At 41.2% G+C, this 19,886-nt stretch overlaps 1 protein-coding gene across 5 annotated transcripts in view; it reads left to right on the top strand.

Moving 5' to 3' along the window:
• LOC108544300 (oligophrenin-1) overlaps nt 1-19,886 on the top strand; it is a 61,980-nt gene that overhangs the window by 19,709 nt on the left and 22,385 nt on the right. Inside the window, exon 3 of one of the 5 annotated variants that reach the window (XR_001889794.1) lies at nt 3,004-3,398. The exons of 3 other annotated variants lie outside the window; for them this stretch is intronic. Coding sequence is in view for 1 of the 2 variants with exons in the window: in XM_017895364.1 (XP_017750853.1) it covers nt 3,959-4,059 (101 nt within the window). In the remaining variant the exon portion in view is untranslated. Of the gene's footprint in view, nt 1-3,003; nt 3,399-3,958; nt 4,513-19,886 lie in introns of those variants that run through there. One more of the 5 variants, XM_017895364.1, reaches the window with a different exon arrangement.

The following is a 19,886-nucleotide window of genomic DNA, read 5'->3' as shown; positions in this document are numbered from 1 at the left end:
TATATATATTTGAGACAGAGTCTTGCTCTGTCACCCAGGCTGGAGTGTAGTGGCATGATCTCAGCTCACTGCAACCTCCACCTCCCGAGTTCGAGCAATTCTCCTGCCTCAGCCTCCTGAGTAGCTGGGACTACAGGTGTTCGTCACTACACCTGGCTAAGTTTTGTATTTTTAATAGAGATGGGGTTTCACCATGTTGGCCAGGCTGATCTCAAACTCCCGGCCTCAGGTGATCCGCCTGCAGCGGCCTCCCAAAAAGTTGGGATTACAGGCATGGGACACCGCGCCCAGCCTTGAACTGGTATATTAAGTCCTAAAGTGTATTATACAATTGGGTAATATATAAGCAGTCTGAAGCTCCATGGGCAGAGAAACCCATGTTTTTTGATATGTTATTTGTCATAAGCTAACAGGGACCTTTTTCTCTCTTTGACAGATTTGGGAAGTTCTTTATTAAGGGGGCCAGACAGCAGTTCCCTTTATAGTTAATAATGATGTAATACACCAAGTAGTGAAGGCTACGGGACAGGAACCACAGAATTCACCACAGGGCATATTGCCCAGTCAAGCTTTCTCCAACTGGTCAGATAATATTTCACTGAGGTCTTAAGAGAAGAAATGCTATGAACAGGAGCAACTCTCTGCTTCCCTGATTCTTAATTCCTTCTAATTGATTGGTATGATCTTGTTATTTCAGGATGATTATTTTGGTATGATTTAATACAGATTTTAAAAGTGTGGCAGTTATAAGTTTCTATCTCATGTTATTCATGGTATCTTTTCTAAAATGGAGCAATCTGGCCTTCAAAATCTAGCTATAGAGAATAATCACAGGTCCCCATGTGTAAGTAGGGCAAAGAGAATCAGAATTATAGTGTTAGAAAGAGTCTTGAGAGGTCATGGAGTCAACTCCTCTGCTTTCTAGCCACCTAAATCAGCCAAGACAGATGTGGCTGGAGAACGAATGGAATTAGATTGTTGCCTTGTAGATGTCTTCCATCTTTAACTCTGCCTTTTGAGAGCAGTAGAAACTAGTTTGTTAGGGGAAATGCTAACTTTTGGACTTCAGGGCTTTAATTAAGTCTTCTTTTTAATCTTATGCACCTAAAGAACATTTGGGACTGAAGTGGTTAAAGACATAGGCTTGGTTGAAGTTAGGTTACTGAGCTTAGGTTTCAGCACATTCTCTATCTAGGAAATTGAACTCATCAGCAAGTAATGGTAATGGGAAGGCTTAGCACAACGGCATCTAGTTGCCAGAATTACCATTGACTTGGGAGGCACACAGATCTGGGTTTGAATTCCCTATTTACTATCTGGGTGGCATTTGAACAAGTTATGAACTTCTTAAAGTTTCAGTTTCCTCAATTATAAATGGAGACAGTAAATACCAACCTTGGCTATAGATTGTATACATGAAATAACATATTTGAAAGTAATATACTCTTAATAAATGTTAGTCTCTACTGTTTAAGTATGTATTTTAAAAAACATACTTATGACAATGCTTGTGCCATAAACAAACTTAAATTGTGGTAATTAATAACTTAGTTGGAGTTTGGATATGGCTTATTTCTTGAAAATTCAAGAATACACTTCACAAAGAGAAGAGAAAAAGAATATGAGTGCATGTTTCTCACGTTCACACAGCCTTGCAGATATTCTAATGACAGTAAAGTAGGGACTGATCAGAAAGCCTTTTGGAATAGCATATAACAGCAGCCACACTCACCAATAAGGTATTGGTGTGCCTGATCCTCTTCTCCTTTTCAGTAATAACCATTTGAGAAAGATTAGCATTGTTATTTATAGCGCTCTTGGGTCTGATGTTGTATCATTGTGGTTCTACTGGCACTGAGAAAGGGAACAATCTTTAGTTCTGGTCAACGTGCCTAACATAGCGCCTGGCCCTTAGTAGTCTCTAAGTATTTTATTTGAATGAATTCATAAGACCCTATTTTACAGGAGATAAATTGAGACAGAACAGTTAAGTGGCTCATCTAAGGATTAAGAGAGACAGTGTTCTTGTCAATAATGGGACCTGGTCTACTGCCTTGGTTCTTAACGCATACTCTTCCCTTTTCAGGCTGTCTTATCTCATGAATATTGTGTAACATACTGTAAAGAGACTTCCTTCCCCCTTATGAGCTGGTGATTTGCTTGTACCTAAATTAAGAGAGTAGGCTAAAGATGCAATGAGAGTGCCTTATGGCCTTTCATAGTATAATGTTTTCTCTAGGATTTCTTTCATTTTGCTTGTTTGTCTGTTGTTTTTTGTAGAGATGGGGTCTCATTATATTGCTCAGGCTAGTCTTGAACTCCTGGGCTCAAGTGATCCTCCTGCCTTGGCTTCCCAAAGTGCTGGGATTACAGGTATGAGCCACTGCACCTGCCCTATCTAGGATTTCTTAGTTGTTGGAAATGCAACAGATAGGGAGAACCCCTTTTTTGCATGTTTTGTCTGAGCTGAGGTTGAACAAAGGGGCCTGGGTGGGTGTGTGGGGAAGGATAGGTGGTTACAGCATGGATTTTATAGGCAGATGGTGTTGGCTTGGAAGAAAATCACAGTAACAGTAACATGTGGGTGTGGGTGTAGAGGGATATCTTCTTTTCCAGCACCATATCTTTGAATCTGCCCACATTCCCCTGAGAATTGGCTTTGATTACCTTGATGTTGGTTATTCTGATAGACAAAGCTGCAGGGCAGGGCTAATGTACATTAACGGAGATGTGTATAGAAATTATCTCACAGAATATACAGACATCCTCTGTCTCTAGAAAGTTGGCCTCTTTTTGAACTTCTCACTATGTGTTAGTTGTTACAGAAGTAATTTAGAAACCCCAGAAGAAATATATAAACAGGGTCTGTTGCATACTGGGCCTGAACAAGCTGGAGAGGAATAATTTCACGTTTGATGGCAGGCTATTTTACTTGTTTGCCTTTCTTCTCCCTTTGCTTCCTGCCTCGCTTTGAGTCACTGCAGAAACCTTTTGTGATTGTAGGGAGCCTTGGCCAATGTGGGAATGGGACCCAGGAATTCGAATTTCTCATCTGACATCTGGAGTACGTTCAGAATGCTTCTGAAACTGATGTAAATGAAGAAATACTCTAAAAGATTACTATTGAACAACAAAATAAAACTTTCACATGAAAACTGTATTTAGTTATATTCTTCCCTTTTCAGGCCCCAAGTATATAGCTGAGATGGGCCTAGTGTCTTTCTTTTTATGTACCATTTTAGGCAAGTTCTTCTCAGTTTATAAATAGACTTCTCATTCTTAACCCTTCTTATGTGGGCAGGAAAAGGGTTTGTTTAATAGAGTCTGATGAATAATTTTAATTGTTTTGAATTGTGACAAAATATACATAACATGATGGTACCATCTTAATCATTTTTAAGTCTTTGGTTCAGTGGGATTAAGTACATTCATATTGTTGTATAACCATCACCACCACCCATCTCCAGAACTCTTATCATCTTGTAAAATTAAAACTATACACATTAAACTTTAACTCCCCATTCCCAGCTGCCCTCAGCCTCTGGCAACCATTGTTTTACTTTTTGTCTCTATGAATTTGACTACTCTATAAGTGGAAGTACCTCATGTAAAGGAAAGTATACAGTTTTTGGCCAACCTGTTGTGACTGGTTTATTTCACTTAGCATAATGTTCTTAAGGTTCATCTGAAGGAAACCAAAATATTTCACCTGAAAATATACTTCTTTGTCATATTTTAAGATGACTGTTCAGAGCACCAGTAAACAGAAGTAGCCCTGCAAAGCTGTCTTTTTGGAGACATTTGCAGCTGTAGGGAAAATCTTGCACTGAGTAAGCCCAGGTTTTCTCTGAGGCCCTCCCTTGTCCAGATCTAGGGAAAGATTAACTGAGAGGGGGCGGCCGAGTGTAGACACCTAATAAAGGTCTGATTAAACATTCCACCATCTATTCTCTCTGAGGGCTGCTGCCTGTGAAGTTTGATCTATATAACAAGACCACTTCTGCTAGCCAAGCCTCCTCTTCTCCCCCTCCCAAAACCTGTTCTGCCACCATAATCTGATTTTCCACCATAACCTGTTTTTGGCCATGCCTCGAGGGAGCTTCCGTTCTTTCTGTAACCTCAAGATGGTATAGAAGCATCAACCCTATACAAACTCTGGAAGAAAATCTCGGAAAATACCATTCTGGACATAGAAACATAGATTTCATAACAAAGACACCAAAAGCAACTGCAATAAAACAAAAAATTGACAAATGGGACCTAATTAAGCTAAAGAACTTCTGTGCAGCAAATAAAACTATCAACACAGCAAACAGACCAGCTACAGAATGGGAGAAGATATTTGCAAAGTACGCATCCAACAAAGGTCTGATATCCAGCATGTATAAGGAAGTTAAACAAATTAACAGCAAGAAACAAACAACCTCATTAATAAGTGCATAAAGGATATGAACTGACAGTTTTCAAAAGAAGACATATGTGGGGCCAACAAGCATATGAAAAAATGTTCAGCATCACTAATTGTTACAGAAATGTAAACCAAAACCACGATGAGATACCATCTCACCCCAGTCAGAATGGCTATTATTAAAAAGTCAAAAGATTACAGATGCTGGCAAGGTTGTGGAGAAAAGGGATCACTTATACAGTAGTTCAGCCACTTTGGAAAGCAGTTTGGAGATTTCTCAAAGAACTTAAAACAGAACTACCACCATTCAACCCAGCAATCCCATTATTGGGAAATTATTGGGGTGAGAGATGAAAAACTACCTATTATAGTATGCTTATTACTTGGGTGACAAAATAATCTGTGCACTAAACCCCTGTGACATGCCATTTAACTATTTTATAAACCTGCACATATATGCCTGAACCTAAAATAAAAGTTAAAAAATAAAATAAAATGAAAGCACCAGCTACCTTGCCTTTCTTTGAGTTCTTATATTTTGTATGATTCCTGTGCACATTAATAAATTATGCCTTTTCTCCTATTAATTTGCCTTTGTCCGTTGATTTGTCAGAGAACCAACGAGGATAGAGGGACGTTTCCCTTAGCCCTGACACATGCATCTTGTAACGTGTCAGAATTTCATTTCTTTTTATGGCTGAAATAATATTACATTTTGTTTATCCATTCACTTATTGATGGACACTTAGGTTGCTTCCACCTTTTGGCTATTGTGAACAATGCTGCTATGAATATGAGTGTACAAATACCTCTTTGAGACCTTGCTTTCAACTCTTTTGGGTGTATACCCTGCTGTGGTCCGAATGTATATCCCCAAATATGTGTATTGGAAACTTAATCCCCAATGCAACAGTATTAGGAAGTGTAGCCTTTTGGGAGATGTTTAGTAATGAGGCCCCTGTTCTTATCAATGAATTAATACCCTTATAGAACAGTTTGATGGAAGAAGTTTTTTCCCCCCCTTTTTTTTTTTTTTTTTTTTTTTTTTTTTGAGATGAAGTCTCACTGTGTCATCCAGGGTGGAGTGCAGTGGCGCTATCTTGGCTCACTGCAACCTCCGTCTCCTGGGTTCAAGCGATTCTCCTGTCGTAGTCTCCTGAGTAGCTGGGATTACAGGCGTGAACCACTGCACTGGCCTTTTTGTTTTTTGGTTTTTGCTCTTCGGCTTTCTGCCATGTGAGAACATGGCATTCCTCCCCTATGGAGGCAGTGCCATCTTGGAAGCAGAGCCTGGACCATCACCCAGACACCTAATTTGCCGGCACCTTGGTCTTATATTTCCCAGCCTCCAGAGCTGCTAGAAACAAATTTCTGTTCTTTATAAATTACTCAGTCTGTGGTAATTTGTTATAGCATCAGAAATGGACTGAGATATACCCAATAGTGTAATTGCTGTATCATATAGTAATTCTATTTTTAATTTTTGGAAGAACTTGATAATTTTAAAGTTTTCTTCAGGATCCATAATATTTGCATGAACTGACTCATAAAAATGTTGGATTTGCTACTTTGATTCAAACCCATGATTCATTCGGCCAGGGGTTTTGTTTTGGACAGTGGCATTAGGAGATAGTTGATGAGAAGAATGATATTACTTCACACAGTGATTAGATACCCTAGAAGTCCGAATTTCTCTATGTCTTGACCTCATATTAATTTTTCTAACTCCTTCTTAAACCTGTTTATAACTCTAACCCACATAAAGGAGTTTCCTAAGTCTACTCATGAAAATATGACATTCTTTGATTTGTCCTAGAAATGATTCTTTGAAACTTCAAGAGGAAGTTCCCAGTTCTGGTTTTTTAGACTTGCTTAAAAAAGAAAAGTGTATTCACATATCCTTACCTTGTGTGATTTTAACGATTTGTATTTTCAGCCCTCAGCCCTCAGCCCTCATTCCTCATCTTTGCATACAAAAGAATTGTATTTTTTTCTGTTAACAACCTCACTTAAAAGCACACCCCTTGCTTGGTGAGTTTCTTGTCCTCTTTCTGGATCATCTCTAGCTGTCTTATGAAATTCTGAACATTGTCCTCAGCATTCTTGGGCATTGCTGAAGCCTGTAAAAGAGATTTTGGTCTGCAAAGTTGATAATCCCCTGCCTAGTGATAATCACCTTGTTGTTGGGCCTGGGTTTTTTGGAAACACTTCACAACTCCTCCTATCCAGGACTGTAGTCAATAAAATGTTCTCCAGAGATATGGTACTGACAGAGATGCTCCCGTGTGTTCATGAGAGTCAGTGTGGCCCAGCAGAAAGCACTGGCCTAGGGTTTATAGAATTAGGATTCTAGCCTTAAATCTTTGCTAACCATGTAATGTTAGGTACAGTTCACCTTTTGGTGCCTCAGTTTCCTTATATGTGAAATGGGATCAAGAACACCTACCCTGTTCCCCTCACAAGATTATTCTGAGAATCAAGTGAGATCATGGAAATGAAAGTTCTTTCTTATTTAAGTGCTGTATGCCTAGAGGAAATGTTGATTGAGACTTAAAGACTATAGGATGTCTCAAGTAATTTTGCTTTTGTGGCTTAATTTTTTAATTTATAAGCCCATGGATTAGTTGCTAATTATTATTATTATATTTTTTTGAGGCAGAGTCTCGCTCTGTTTCCCAGGCTGGAGTGCAGTAGCATAATCTTGGCTCACTGCAGCCTCCGCTTCCCGGGTTCAAGTGATTCTCCTGCCTCAGCCTTCCAAGTAGCTAGGATTGCAGGCACACACCACCATGCCTGACCAATTTTTTGTATTTTTAGTGGAGACAAGGTTCGCCATGTTGGCCAGGCTGGTCTCGAATTCCTTGCCTCAAGTCATCCGCCCGCCTCGGCCTCCCGAAGTGCTGGGATTACAGGCATGAGCCACTGTGCCTGGCCCAGTTGCTAAGTAGAATAAGTGATTTAACATGCACATCAATTAGAATCTTGTCACTGCTATTACCTCATTATATGAATACTACTGGACATTTGAAGGTCAGTTTTCTAATAATATCAATATCCAGAATAAAGCTAGGAGTCTAGAGACTTGCCTTTCCAAAAAATGTCTCTAAATAGCTACAGTGGTTTTCGCTGTGCACTCTTCCGTAGGAGAGAAGGTTGTCCTGATTTTATTGGCTCTTCATTTAAATTCTGATGTGGTTTCTACCCCTTAGAAATTTAGAAGCAGAATATAGGGATTTGGAGGTGAAGTGAGGAGGAGTATAGCACCAGAACTTTGATATGAAAAAGAAGTGAGAATGGAATTGAATTGAAGTGTGTGTATGTATTGGGGGAGCCTGAAAATATTGGGGAAAACAGATGTAAGGCCTATAAAGCATTGTGCTTTGTGTCTATTTTATGTAGAGTGCAATAGTCCTACATACTGAACATTCTTTGAGTATGTGACAGCCTCAGATTGACTGATGTTGTCACAATGATGAAGTGGAGTCATCCCCAAACCATTTAAGAAAGCAGAAAGCTGGGCATGATGGCATATGCCTGTAGTCCTAGCTGCTCAAGAGGCTGAGGCAAGAGGGTTGCTACGCCCAGGAGCTCGAGTCCAGCCTGGGTTGTATAGCGAGACCCTGTCTCTAAAGAACAACAACAACAACAACAAAAAGAATGCAGAAAATTAAATGTTAGCTTAGCTTTCCATTAAAATGGTTAAATTACAGAAGTTCTCCATGTTTGAAGGGATAAACTTTATTTAAATTGAAAACTTTTTGTAATGGATTATTATCGGGTAATGCTGAATAAACAGAACAGTATTGTATTGATATTTTGACCATTATATTACAAAGGTATTTTTGTTATTTTCCCCAGTTGGGTAATTTTGTATTGTTATACCTAATTTATAGTAGAGGACATTGACAAGGTATGGTTATACCAAATTTGTGGCATCATTTGGGGATAAATACATGGTTCTTATTTATTCTGATATGTTACCATCCTATAAATTGTATAGGGTTTTCCTATAGGCATTGTTTCATTTTACCTCCATAATGATCCATTGAGGTACATATTGATGCCCCCATTTTACAGATGGGAATACTGAGGCTTAAGATAGGATCAACATATTCGTAAAAGTGATAGAGCAATGGATTTAAATGTTGGTCTTTTGACTCTAAAGCTGTTGTTTTTTCTAGGTCTTCCACGTAGGTATCATCATGCCTTGTGTTTTGGAACAATTCTGTAAAAAAAGAACATATAGGCATTATCCCTATTTTACTATATGAGCAAATTGAGCTGAAAGATACCAAGTGAGCTGCCCAATGGATACATGATGGCTAGAACCCAGGTCTGTCAATTTCTGGACCATTAACTACTTTATTTTATTTTATGTATGTATTATTTATTTATTTTGAGATGGAGTTTTGTTCTTGTTGCCCAAGCTGGAGTGCAGTGGCATGATCTGGGCTCACTGCAACCTCCGCCTCCCAGGTTCAAGTGATTCTCCTGCCTCAGCCTCCTGAGTAGATGAGATTACGGGTGCACGCCACTATGCCTGGCTAATTGTTGTATTTTTAGTAGAGACAGGGTTTCACCATGTTGGTCAGGATGGTCTTGAACTCCTGACCTCAGGTGATTCACCCGCCTTGGCCTCCCAAAGTGCTGGGATTACAGGCGTGAGCCACCATACTTGGTTCAAGTATCTATTTTAGCAACCATTTTATTTTGAAATAATTTCAAAGTTACAGGGAAGTTACAAAATAGTACAAAGAACCTCAGTCAGATTCACTGATTTTTTAAAATATTTTGCTATATTTGTCTTATTCTGTCTCTGATTATTTACATATTATTTTTTCTGGATCATTTTAGATTAAGTTGCATATATTATGACCCTTTCCCTTAAATCCTTCAGCATGTATTTCCCAAGAATAAGGATCGTTATTACATGTGCATAGTACAACTATTAATGTCAGGAAATTTTATTTTTTATTTTTTCATTTTTGGAGATGGAGTCTTACTCTCTCACCCAGGCTGAAGTGCAGTGGTGCAATCTTGGCTCACTGCAACCTTCACCTCCCGGGTTCAAGTGATTCTCTTGCCTCAGCCTCCCGAGTAGCTGGGATTATAGGTGCCCGCCACTATGCCCAGCTAATTTTTGTATTTTTAGTAGAAATGGGGTTCCACCATGTTGGCCAGGCTGGTCTCGAACTCCTGACCTCAGGTGATCCGCCCGCCTCGGCCTCCCAGAGTGCTGGGATTACAGGCGTGAGCCACAGTGCCTGGCCTTAAAGTCAGGACATTTAACACTGATATAATACTATTATCTAATCTAAAGTCTATATTAAAATTTAACTAATTGTCCCAATAATGTCCTTTTTGTCCCAATAATATCTGTTTTATTTTCTGACCCAGGAAACAAGTCCAGGATTATGAGTTGCATTTAGTTATCACTGGAGTATTGCCTTTCTTTTTTTTTTTAAAGACAGATTCTTGCTCTGTCACCCGGGCTGGAGTTCAGTGGCGTGATCTCAGCTTACTGCAGCCTCTGCCTCCTGAGTTCAAGTGATTCTTGTGCGTCAGCCTCCTGAATAGCTTACTAGATTACAGGCATGTGCCACCACGCCTGGTTATTTTTTTGTATTTTAGTAGAGACCGGGTTTTCACCATGTTGGCCAGGCTGGTCTTGAGGGGCCTCAAGTGATCCACCTGCCCTAGCCTCCCTAAGTGCTGGGATTATAGGTGTGAGCCACTGCGCCCAGCCTCATTGCCCTTTATATAATATCTTGTTGCTTCTCTTAGCCCATTATGTCCCAAAAGTTTAGAAAACATTTCTTGGATGAAAGATGTGCATAAAATAAATTAGAGGTTAAAAAATGGGAATGTGGACCCTCTCCTTTTCAGTCATCTCAGGTTGCTTGCAGTTTTTTGCGAAAACTCATCTACCACTTAGACTGATAGAGATCACTTATTCCACAGCAGTTTCTGCTTCCAACAGAGTGGGGATTTGGGCCCCTCCAAGCTTTTCTGCTGACATCTAGGAAATCCCAGGTGTACACAGGTCTGATCTGAGCTGTAATGCAGGAGGGTGGCTGTGCCAAGCTAGGGAACACAGACAATCACCCCAAAGACTATAATGGGCCAGGCATGGTAGCTTATATCTATAATCACAACACATTGGGAGGCCAAGGCAGGAGGATCACTTGAGCCCAGTAGTTCGAGACCAGCCTGGGCAACATAGTGAGACTTCGACTCTAAAAAATTTATTTTAAATTAACCAGGTGGTGTCATGTGCTTGTATAGGAGGCTGAGGCAGGAGGATCACTTGAACCTAGGTGTTTGAAGCTATAGTGAGCTATAATCACACCACTTCATTCCAGCCTGGGCAACAGAGTGAGACCCTGTCTCAAACAAACAAACAAACAGACTGTAATGAGCGGACTAGGGGAATAGATGGAAGAGCAAATGCTGTACCTGATGTAAGACGTTATTATTTCAAATGTGCATCACTTTTATGATAAGGTTTGCATCACATACCAAATCTTTTTTAAAAAATTGTGGTGAAAAAACACATAACATTAAATTTACCACCTGAACCATTTTTAAATGCACAGTTCAGTAGTGTTAAGTAGATTTACATTGTTGTGCAACAGATCACTAGCGTGTTTTCATCTTGCAGCACTGAAACTCTATACCCACTAAATGCTAATTGCCAATTCCCCACCACCCCCCAGTCTTGGCAACTACCTTTCTACTCTCTTTTTCTGTGATTTTGACAACTTTTGTTACTTCATATTGGTGGAATCATACAGTATTTGTCTTTTGTGACTGGCTTATTTTGCTTGACATTCTCACAGTTCTTTCATGTAGCATGTGTCAGAACTTCTTTTCTTTCTTTTTTTGGTTTATTCTTTTTTAAGTTTCTATTCTCCCACCTGAGTGTGTCAGAATTTCATTCCTTTTTAAGACTGCATAATTATTCCTTTGTATGTATATGCCACATTTTGTTTATCCTTTCACCCATCAATGAACATTTGGGTTGTTTCCAACTCTTGACTATTGTGAATAATCCTGCAATGTACGTCAGTGTGCAAATACACCTTTGAGATCCTGCTTTGAATTCCTCTGGGTATGTATCCAGAAGTGGGATTGCTGGATTATATGATAGTTCTATTTAAAAGTTTTGGCTGGGCGCAGTGGCTTACACCTGTAATCCCAGCACTTTGGGAGGCCGAGGTGGGCGGATCGTGAGGTCAAGAGATCAAGACTATGCTGGCCAACATGGTGAAACCCCATCTCCACTAAAAATACAAAAATTAGCTGGGCATGGTGGTGCATGCATCTAATCCCAGCTACTCGGGAGGCTGAGGCAGGAGAATCGCTTGAACCAGGGAGGCGTAGGTCGCAGTGACCTGAGATCATGCCACAGCACTCCAGCCTGACGACAGAGTGAGACTCTGTCTCAAAAAAAAAAAGAAAAAAGTTTTTAGGAGCCACCATACTGTTTTCTATAATGGCTGCACCATTTTGGCATCCCATACCAATTCTTTGAAATAGGTAGAGTTGTTATCATTAAGCCTATTGTGCAGATAAAGAAGCTGAATGACTTACATATATACAAAGTTACGCAGTGGTAACGTAAAACTGAGACTTCAACTCAGGTCTCCTGACTCTGCATTCAGCATCTCGTTTCCTTTTATCTTACGCTTCTGCTTGTGCTACCCCTCTGGAGCTCCTCAGAAATGATTGTGGCACTTCACTTTTAGCATTTTTCTGAGTCTAGATGGTACAACTGTTTCCTTTGCTCAAGAAATGCCCTCCCCATCAAGCAGTGCATCTCGTGCAGTACCTGAGTTCAGAATGTTGCCTCTGTTTAGAGTCACCATTGCCCTTTTGCCTTGTTCTCTTGAACCCAGGATCGTACACAAGGCACATTGAGAAAGCAGCCAATTGGCACGGCCCTGTGAGTCTCTACAGCAGTAGATCTGTGATAGGGACGTTTATTTTTTAAAGTCAAAAGGCACAATTGCTCTTTGATTTAGTTGCTGAACACTGACCCCCTGCTTAGATTTCTGCAAATTGAAAGCAGCTATCATTTCAACATCAACACCTTCAAAAAGAAAGCACGCTTGCACATGCTCAAAAAATTGCTGATCTGTAGGGAAGAGTAGCAATTCCAAAAAAGAAGGGATATGATTTTTATCTTTCAGTTATAATAAATACTACCCTTCTCTCTAGGAATGCTTCCTGCCAGGAGTTTTGTCTCCTCTCTGAGTTTAAACTTATTTGCTGCCTTTTTCCCTTCCTAGAGATCATCTCAATATTCTATTCCATTTAAAGGCATTTGACACTGGCTCTGCATCTGGGCTGGAAGGCTATTGGTATGAAAGCTTCCAAGACAAACTCCCGAAACTGTAGATTCCTGAATCAAGTGTCTTGCTGGAGTCTGTAGACTTGAAACATTTGGCAGCTGTGCTGCTTTTCCTATTTAAACACAGGGACATTTGGCAGCTAGGACTGTATCTTAATTCTCCATCTTTGGCTTTACTTTCTTCATCATCTTCCCACCTCACCCATTTGTGATTTGTGCAGTGTTGGCTTGTTCAAATTCTGATCTTTTAGAGCACTGTCATTCTTTCTAGGCAGGCTATCAAAATGTTCAGTCTTTACTTCAGATACTCCTGTACAATTACACCTCTCTGTGAAAACCTCTCCCCCAATTTTATCTTTTAACGTGTGAGTATGTGCCTATGTTTGTTTTCTCGGAGAGAAAGATGGTATCTCCCTAGAGTTTAGTTGACTCCCAAAGTTTAAAACTACTGGCCAAATGTGGAACCTGTCTTGGCCCTTTTCATTATGACAATGCCTCGAGTCATTTGCAAACCTGACCTGATAAGCACTCTTCTGAAGATTTTATCAGGGCCTATATCTTTGGTCTCTGGTTCTTGATATAGCACTACCTATAACTCCAACTGGGCGGTTTGAAGAGAATAGATCATGAGGCCCATCAACATAAGATATGCAATAAGATTTCTTTATACTTCGGGTTTAATGATTCAATTCATACTGACATTAGGCATTATTTACTTAATCTTTGCTTTGAGTAAAAATCCAGCTAAGCATTTTCCCCACATCCTACTGACTTCCTTATTTTGGTTCATGGTATTTGTAGTCTACCAGTTGGCCAGAATGGGAACCTCAAAGACAGACTCTTTTCTTTTTCTTTTCTTTTTTCTCTTTCTTTCTTTCCTTTTCATTTCTCTCTCTCTCTCTTTCTCTCCTTCTTTCTTTCCTCTCTCATGACCCTTACATTCAATAAATGCGTAAGTCTGGTAGATTTACCTCCAGCAGTGTCTTTTGCATTCATCTCCACCTTTCTCTTGCCCCTTCTTACTGCTGCATTTCAAACACTTGTCACTTTTTGCCTGAGAAAACACTAGCTGCCAACTTCTATCCCTTTCTCCTTCGTTTAATCCCATACTGATTCCAGATGAACTATTCCAGACTACAGCATTCATCATGCCACTTCCTGTTCAGAAACCTTCAGTGGCTTCCCACACTGCCAGCTTCCTCAAGAAAAGAGTGTTCAGCCTGACCTTCAAGATTTTCCAGATTATGGGCCCAAGGGTCTTTTCCAGCATTATCTCCTCTTACCTCCCTTTATATCTTTGACTATCAAGCTAAATTGGACTCTGCACTGTTTTCCAAACCTGTACTCAGCTCTGTTTCTCCTCAGTCTCTTTTGCTCAGGCCATTCTTTTTTCCTGGAATGCTCTTACCCCCATACATCCCTGTTTATTGAAGTCTGCCCGTCATCCAAGGCCCATCTCACATCTTACCTTTTCCTTGCATTCTTCCCAGATCTCCCCAACTGAATACGATTTCTTCCTCATTTGAACTCTTTTGGGACAATCTACATCTCCTGGTGTTTGTATAATGCTTGGTATTATGCACTCATCTTCTCTACTACATTGGATGCTCTTGGAAGATAAAAGTTGTCTCTTAGCAGTCTTGTATCACTGTACAATTGTGTTACTGTATAATTTGAAACTTACAGCCTTATGTGTATCAGGCTTTTAGAAATTATTTGCGGAACTGCGTAGAGTTTTATTTAGCTTTCTTTGTAATCCTGGTAGTCTATCTAGAATCTTTCTAGGGCGGGCCAAATGCCACCACCTTTGAGGGTGCCTTCTTAGTTAGAATTAACCCTTTGTTACCTGATGTTCACTTACATGTTGTTTACACTGTACTTGTAGCCGTCTGTCTTACTACTAAGTTAGCTGTATTGTGAATATCTCCCTTCCTTCTTCGGTGAGGGATTTGTTCTGATTTATCACTGTATATCTGATATGGTTTGGATTTGTGTCCTCACCCAAATCCCATGTTGAATTATAATCCCCAATGTTGAAGGTGGTGCCTGGTGAGAAGTGAAAGGATCATGGTGGCAATTTCTTGTGGTTTAACACCATCCCCCTTGGTGCTGTTGTTGTGATAGTGAGCTCTCGTGAGAGCTGATTTTTTAAAAGTGTGCGGCACTTCCCCACCTCTTCTTGTTCGTGCTCTGACCATGTAAGATGTGCCTGAAAGAAAAAATAACAACAACAACAAAAGACATGCCTGGCCAGGTGCAGTGGCTCACACTTGTAATACCAGCACTTTGGGAGGCGGAGGCAGGTGGATCACCTGAGGTTGGGAGTTCGAGACCAGCCTGGCCAACATGGCGAAACCCCGTCTCTACTAAAATAGAAAAATCAGCTGGATGTGGTGGTACACGCCTGTAATCCCAGCTACTCAGGAGGCTGAGGCAGGAGAATTGCTTGAGCCTAGGAGTCGGAGGTTGCAGTGAGCGGAGATCACGCCACAGCACTCCAGCCTGGGCAACAGAGCAAGACTCCATCTCAAAAAAAAGAAAAGAAAAAAAGAAAAAAGAAAGAAAGAAAAGAAAGAAGAAAAGAAAGAAAGAAAGAAAGAAGAAAGACGTGCTTGCTTCCCCTTCACTTTCCCCCATGATTTTAAGTTTCCTGAGGCCTCCCTAGAAGCAGAAGCCACTATGCTTCCTGTACAGCCTGCAGAACTGTGAACCAATTAAACCTCTTTTCTTTATACATTACTCAGTCTCAGACATTTCTTTATAGCAGTACGAGAACAGACTAATGCAATATCTCATGCTGATTAGCACAGTACCTGGCTCGTAATGTCACCAGTAGAGGGTTGTGACTGCAAGTTGTCCAGGTTCTTGGCGTTTTGGACAAAGAATTGGACAAAACGCCCACAAAGCAAAGAAAGAATGAAGCAACAAAAGAATGAAACAGGGATTTATTGAAAACGAAAATACACTCCACAGCGTGGGAGCAGACCCGAGCAGTGGCTCAAGGGCCCAGATACAGAATCTTCTTGGATTCAAATACCCCCTAAAAGTTTCCCATTGGCCATTTCATGCTCACCTCATGTAAATGAAGTGGTAACCCACTATCAGTCTGATTGATTGCAGAAAGCCATCAAACCAGAGGCTGAAGTGAAGTTACAAAGGTCACACTCCTCTGCAAACATCTGATTGGTTACAGAAAGCAACCAATCAGAGCCTGTAATCCCAGCTACTCGGAAGGCTGAGGTGGGAGAATCGCTTGGACCCAGGAGGCAGAGGTTGCATTGAGCCAAGATCCTGCCATTGCGCTCCAGCGTGGGCAATGAGAGCGAAATTGTCTCAAAAAAGAAAAAGAAAAAGAAACTAAAACAAGACCAATGTAGTTGGAAGATATGGAGTAGCTACCCAATCACTCAGGGCCCATAGGTCATGCTAGGGAGATACAGTGTGAACCCCTCAGAGGATTTGTTTGTTTGTTTGTTTGTTTATTTATTTAGAGACGGAGTCTTGCTCTGTCGCCCAGGCTGGGTGCAATGGCGCGATCTCGGCTCACTGCAACCTCCACCTCCTGGGTTCAAGCGTTTCTCCTGTCTCAGCCTCCTGAGTAGCTGCGATTACAGGCATGTGCCGCCACATCCTGCTAATTTTCATTCATTCATTCATTCATTCATTCATTCATTCATTTTGTGATTTTAGTAGAGACGGAGTTTCGCCATGTTGGGCAGGCTGTTCTTGAACTCCTGACCTCAAATGATCCGCCCACCTCGGCCTCCCAAAGTGCTGGGATTACAGGCATGAGTCACTGCGCCCGGCTCCTCAGGTGGTTTTAAATAGGAAGATTCAAGTGATGTGCTTTATATTTTGAGCTTACTCTGGCTGCACAGTGGAGAATGAATTCAAGACAGGCAAGAATGTGAAAGGAGACTGGTTAGGTGGTAGTTGCAGTGGTATAGGTGGAAGAAGATGATGGCTTGGATGAGGGTGGAGATGGAGAGAACTGTATTAATGGGATATTCAGGAGTTTACATTAATGGGACTTGGTGATGAATTGGATATGGAAGGTTGGGGAGATGGAGATATCAAAGATGGCTCACTGGTTTGTAAATAGATGGTGGGGCCATTCTTTGAAATGGTTAATCCTGGAGAGGACCAGTTTTGTGGAGAAGGTTTGGNTACATTAATGGGACTTGGTGATGAATTGGATATGGAAGGTTGGGGAGATGGAGATATCAAAGATGGCTCACTGGTTTGTAAATAGATGGTGGGGCCATTCTTTGAAATGGTTAATCCTGGAGAGGACCAGTTTTGTGGAGAAGGTTTGGCATATTATTACTATATGATACATACACACACACACACACACACACACACACACACACACTTTTTTTTTTTGAGGCAGAGTCTTGCACTGTCACCTAGGCTGGAGTGCAGTGGCACAATCTCGGCTCACTGCAACCTCTGTCTCCTGGATTCAAGCGATTCTCGAGCCTCAGCCTCCTGAGTAGCTGGGATTACAGGCGCCCACCACTACGCCTGGCTAATTTTTGTATTTTTAGTAGAGACAGGGTTTCGTCATATTAGCCAGGCTGGTCTCGAACTCCTGACCTCAGGTGATCCGCCCGCCACGGCCTCCCAAAGTACTGGGATTACAGGCGTGAGTCACTGGGCCTGGCCAAATTTTATATATATTTAGGACCCTCCCTGATTCTCAGTCTAAGGTAGCACATTTCCTTTATGTTAGGGCCTTAGCTGTCTGATATTGTGTAAATGTGATCCTAATTCAAGACAGGCAGACCAGAGCAAGTGACTTATTTATAAACCTGATAGCCTTGTGTTTCTATGTGGTTTCTTTTCCACCATTAAATGCATCATCACCACAGCAGTGGAATACATAGAAGGGGTTGGAGAACATTTCATGGGTTTGAAAATTTCAAGTGAAAAATATGTTGGCTTGAAATCTTTGGAAACTATTCCACTGGGCTATTATAGTTGCAGCTGAAAACAATTAATGGAGCGACAGATGAAAAACCAAAACATGCAAGCATTGGGGCACTGTGGAATAAGGGGATCGTTTAGGTGGGACTTTCTACCATTGAATAGGGCATAAGTTGAGAAAAGTGCACATGTAGTCATGAGCAAGTATAAAAGTGTCTCCCCAAAATACTAGCAAATAATGAGCTAATAAATGGAGGTGGAGAAAAATAAAAGGCAAGGGACAATATAAGATCAAAGACAGCTTCTGTTTCTTTGCAGCACTTTGTGCCCCAACTCTGGCAGTTTTTCTACAGATGCTCTGATCAGGAAACAGCTGGCCCCAGGGCTGGCTCTCAGTCTCTCCTGGCAGTCCCCACACCCCAAGCAAGATCATTAAATCATCTTTTTGTTAAGGGAGGATGGGAAGAGCCTAATCTGAGAAAAAGAAAAGTAAGGAAGAACAGGGTTACACCTGCCAGTGATAAAAGGAAGACTGTGGCAATAAGGGAAAAAAGCCCAGGGAATTAAGAAGGGGTTAACCTGTGGCCAGGCACGGTGGCTTATGCCTATAATCCCAGCACTTTGGGAGGCCGAGGTGGGTAGATCACTTGAGGTCAGGGGTTCGAGACCAGCCTGGCCAATGTAGTGAAACCCTGTCTCTACTAAGAACACAAAAATTAGCTGGGCGTGGTGGTGGGTGCCTGTAATCCCAGCCACTTTGGAGGCTGAGGCAGGAGAATCATTTGAACCCGGGAGGTGGAGGTTGCAGTGAGCCGAGATTGTGCCACTGCACTCCAACTGGGGCAACAGAGTGAGACTGTATTTCAATAAATAAATAAATAAATATATAAATAAAAGAAAAAAGAGTCAACCTAATAGACTGAAAAAAAAAAAAAAGAATATAAAAGGCCAATAGAAACAGACTCTCAGGATTCAGGATGTGATAAGGCTGCAGTGTGGAAATGGATTCAGCTACCTGGGAAACTTGCAGAGTTGCAATTGAAAAAGGTAATGATGTTCTCTGATAAGAAGCCTGGGGCACTGAGGAGGCCTGTTTTGTAACTCTGGGAATCCTTTAGCAAGCCACTGTGGTCCCTGGTTTATAACCAATTAGAAGTTAGAAAGAAAAATGGAAAAAATAACCAAAGGAAAAAGTCGTTAACAGCTGCTATGATTTTATTTGAATAGAACTTCCATTACAGACTGTGAGAAGATTAAAGAAATCTGGGTGAACTGTGCTGGAGGGTGGAAGGTGTTCCAGCATAGCTCTTGCTGAGCAGTCCTGGTGTTGCTCCAAGGCAAGAGCAGCTTGCAATCAGGAGGTAGTTTTCACTAGCCATCCAGAGAAGATTAACCTCAAGACCCAGGTATTTGCAGTTTCTGTTTGCTCCTCAGTCATGAGAGACTCCTATGGCCCTGGGGGGAAGCTCCCCTGGGATGGGAGAGGAGTAACGTAACTTTCCAGCCACTTACTACTTATCAAGGGCTCATCCTATGAGAGCAGGATACTCATTCATTTTTATTTTTATTTTTTGAGACGGAGTCTCGCTCTGTCGCCGAGGCTAGAGTGCAGTGGCGTGATCTTGACTCACTGGAACCTCCACCTCCAGGGCTCCAGCGATTCTCCTGCCTCAGCCTCCCGGGTAGCTGGGATTGCAGGCACGTACAAACATGCCTGGCTAATTTTTGTATTTTTAGGAGATACGGGGTTTCACCATGTTGGCCAGGCTGGTCTCAAACTCCTGACCTCAGGTGCTCCGCCTGCCTTGGCCTCCCAAAGTGCTGGGATTACAGGCGTGAGCCACAGCGCCTGGCCAGCTCATTAGTATTCATAGTCAAGGATTCCCTGATTGTCCCTCATACAAGTTCTCTTGCCCTAAACACAGGGAGAGGCATGTAGATTGTAGATTCACCTAGCCTCCACAACCTTGTTTTTTAACATTTATTTTTATTTTTTATTATTTATTTTATTTTAGATTTAAAAATCACTTATGTTCACTGTGAAGGCATGGAAAACAAAGAAAATACAGTTTATACAATCTAGTTCTCTCCATGTTTGCAATGTTAGAAAATGACACCAGTCAGAAACAAGAAACCTAGAAGTCATTCTTATTTCCTCCCATCTGCATCTCCATTATTCAGTAGAAGTTTAGTGCA

Source organism: Rhinopithecus bieti, unplaced genomic scaffold (assembly GCF_001698545.2).
Source record: "Rhinopithecus bieti isolate Rb0 unplaced genomic scaffold, ASM169854v2 scaffold_26729, whole genome shotgun sequence".
Lineage (NCBI taxonomy): Eukaryota > Metazoa > Chordata > Mammalia > Primates > Cercopithecidae > Rhinopithecus > Rhinopithecus bieti.
Note: the sequence above shows the minus strand (reverse complement) of the source record. Positions and strands in the feature narration are given on the sequence as shown.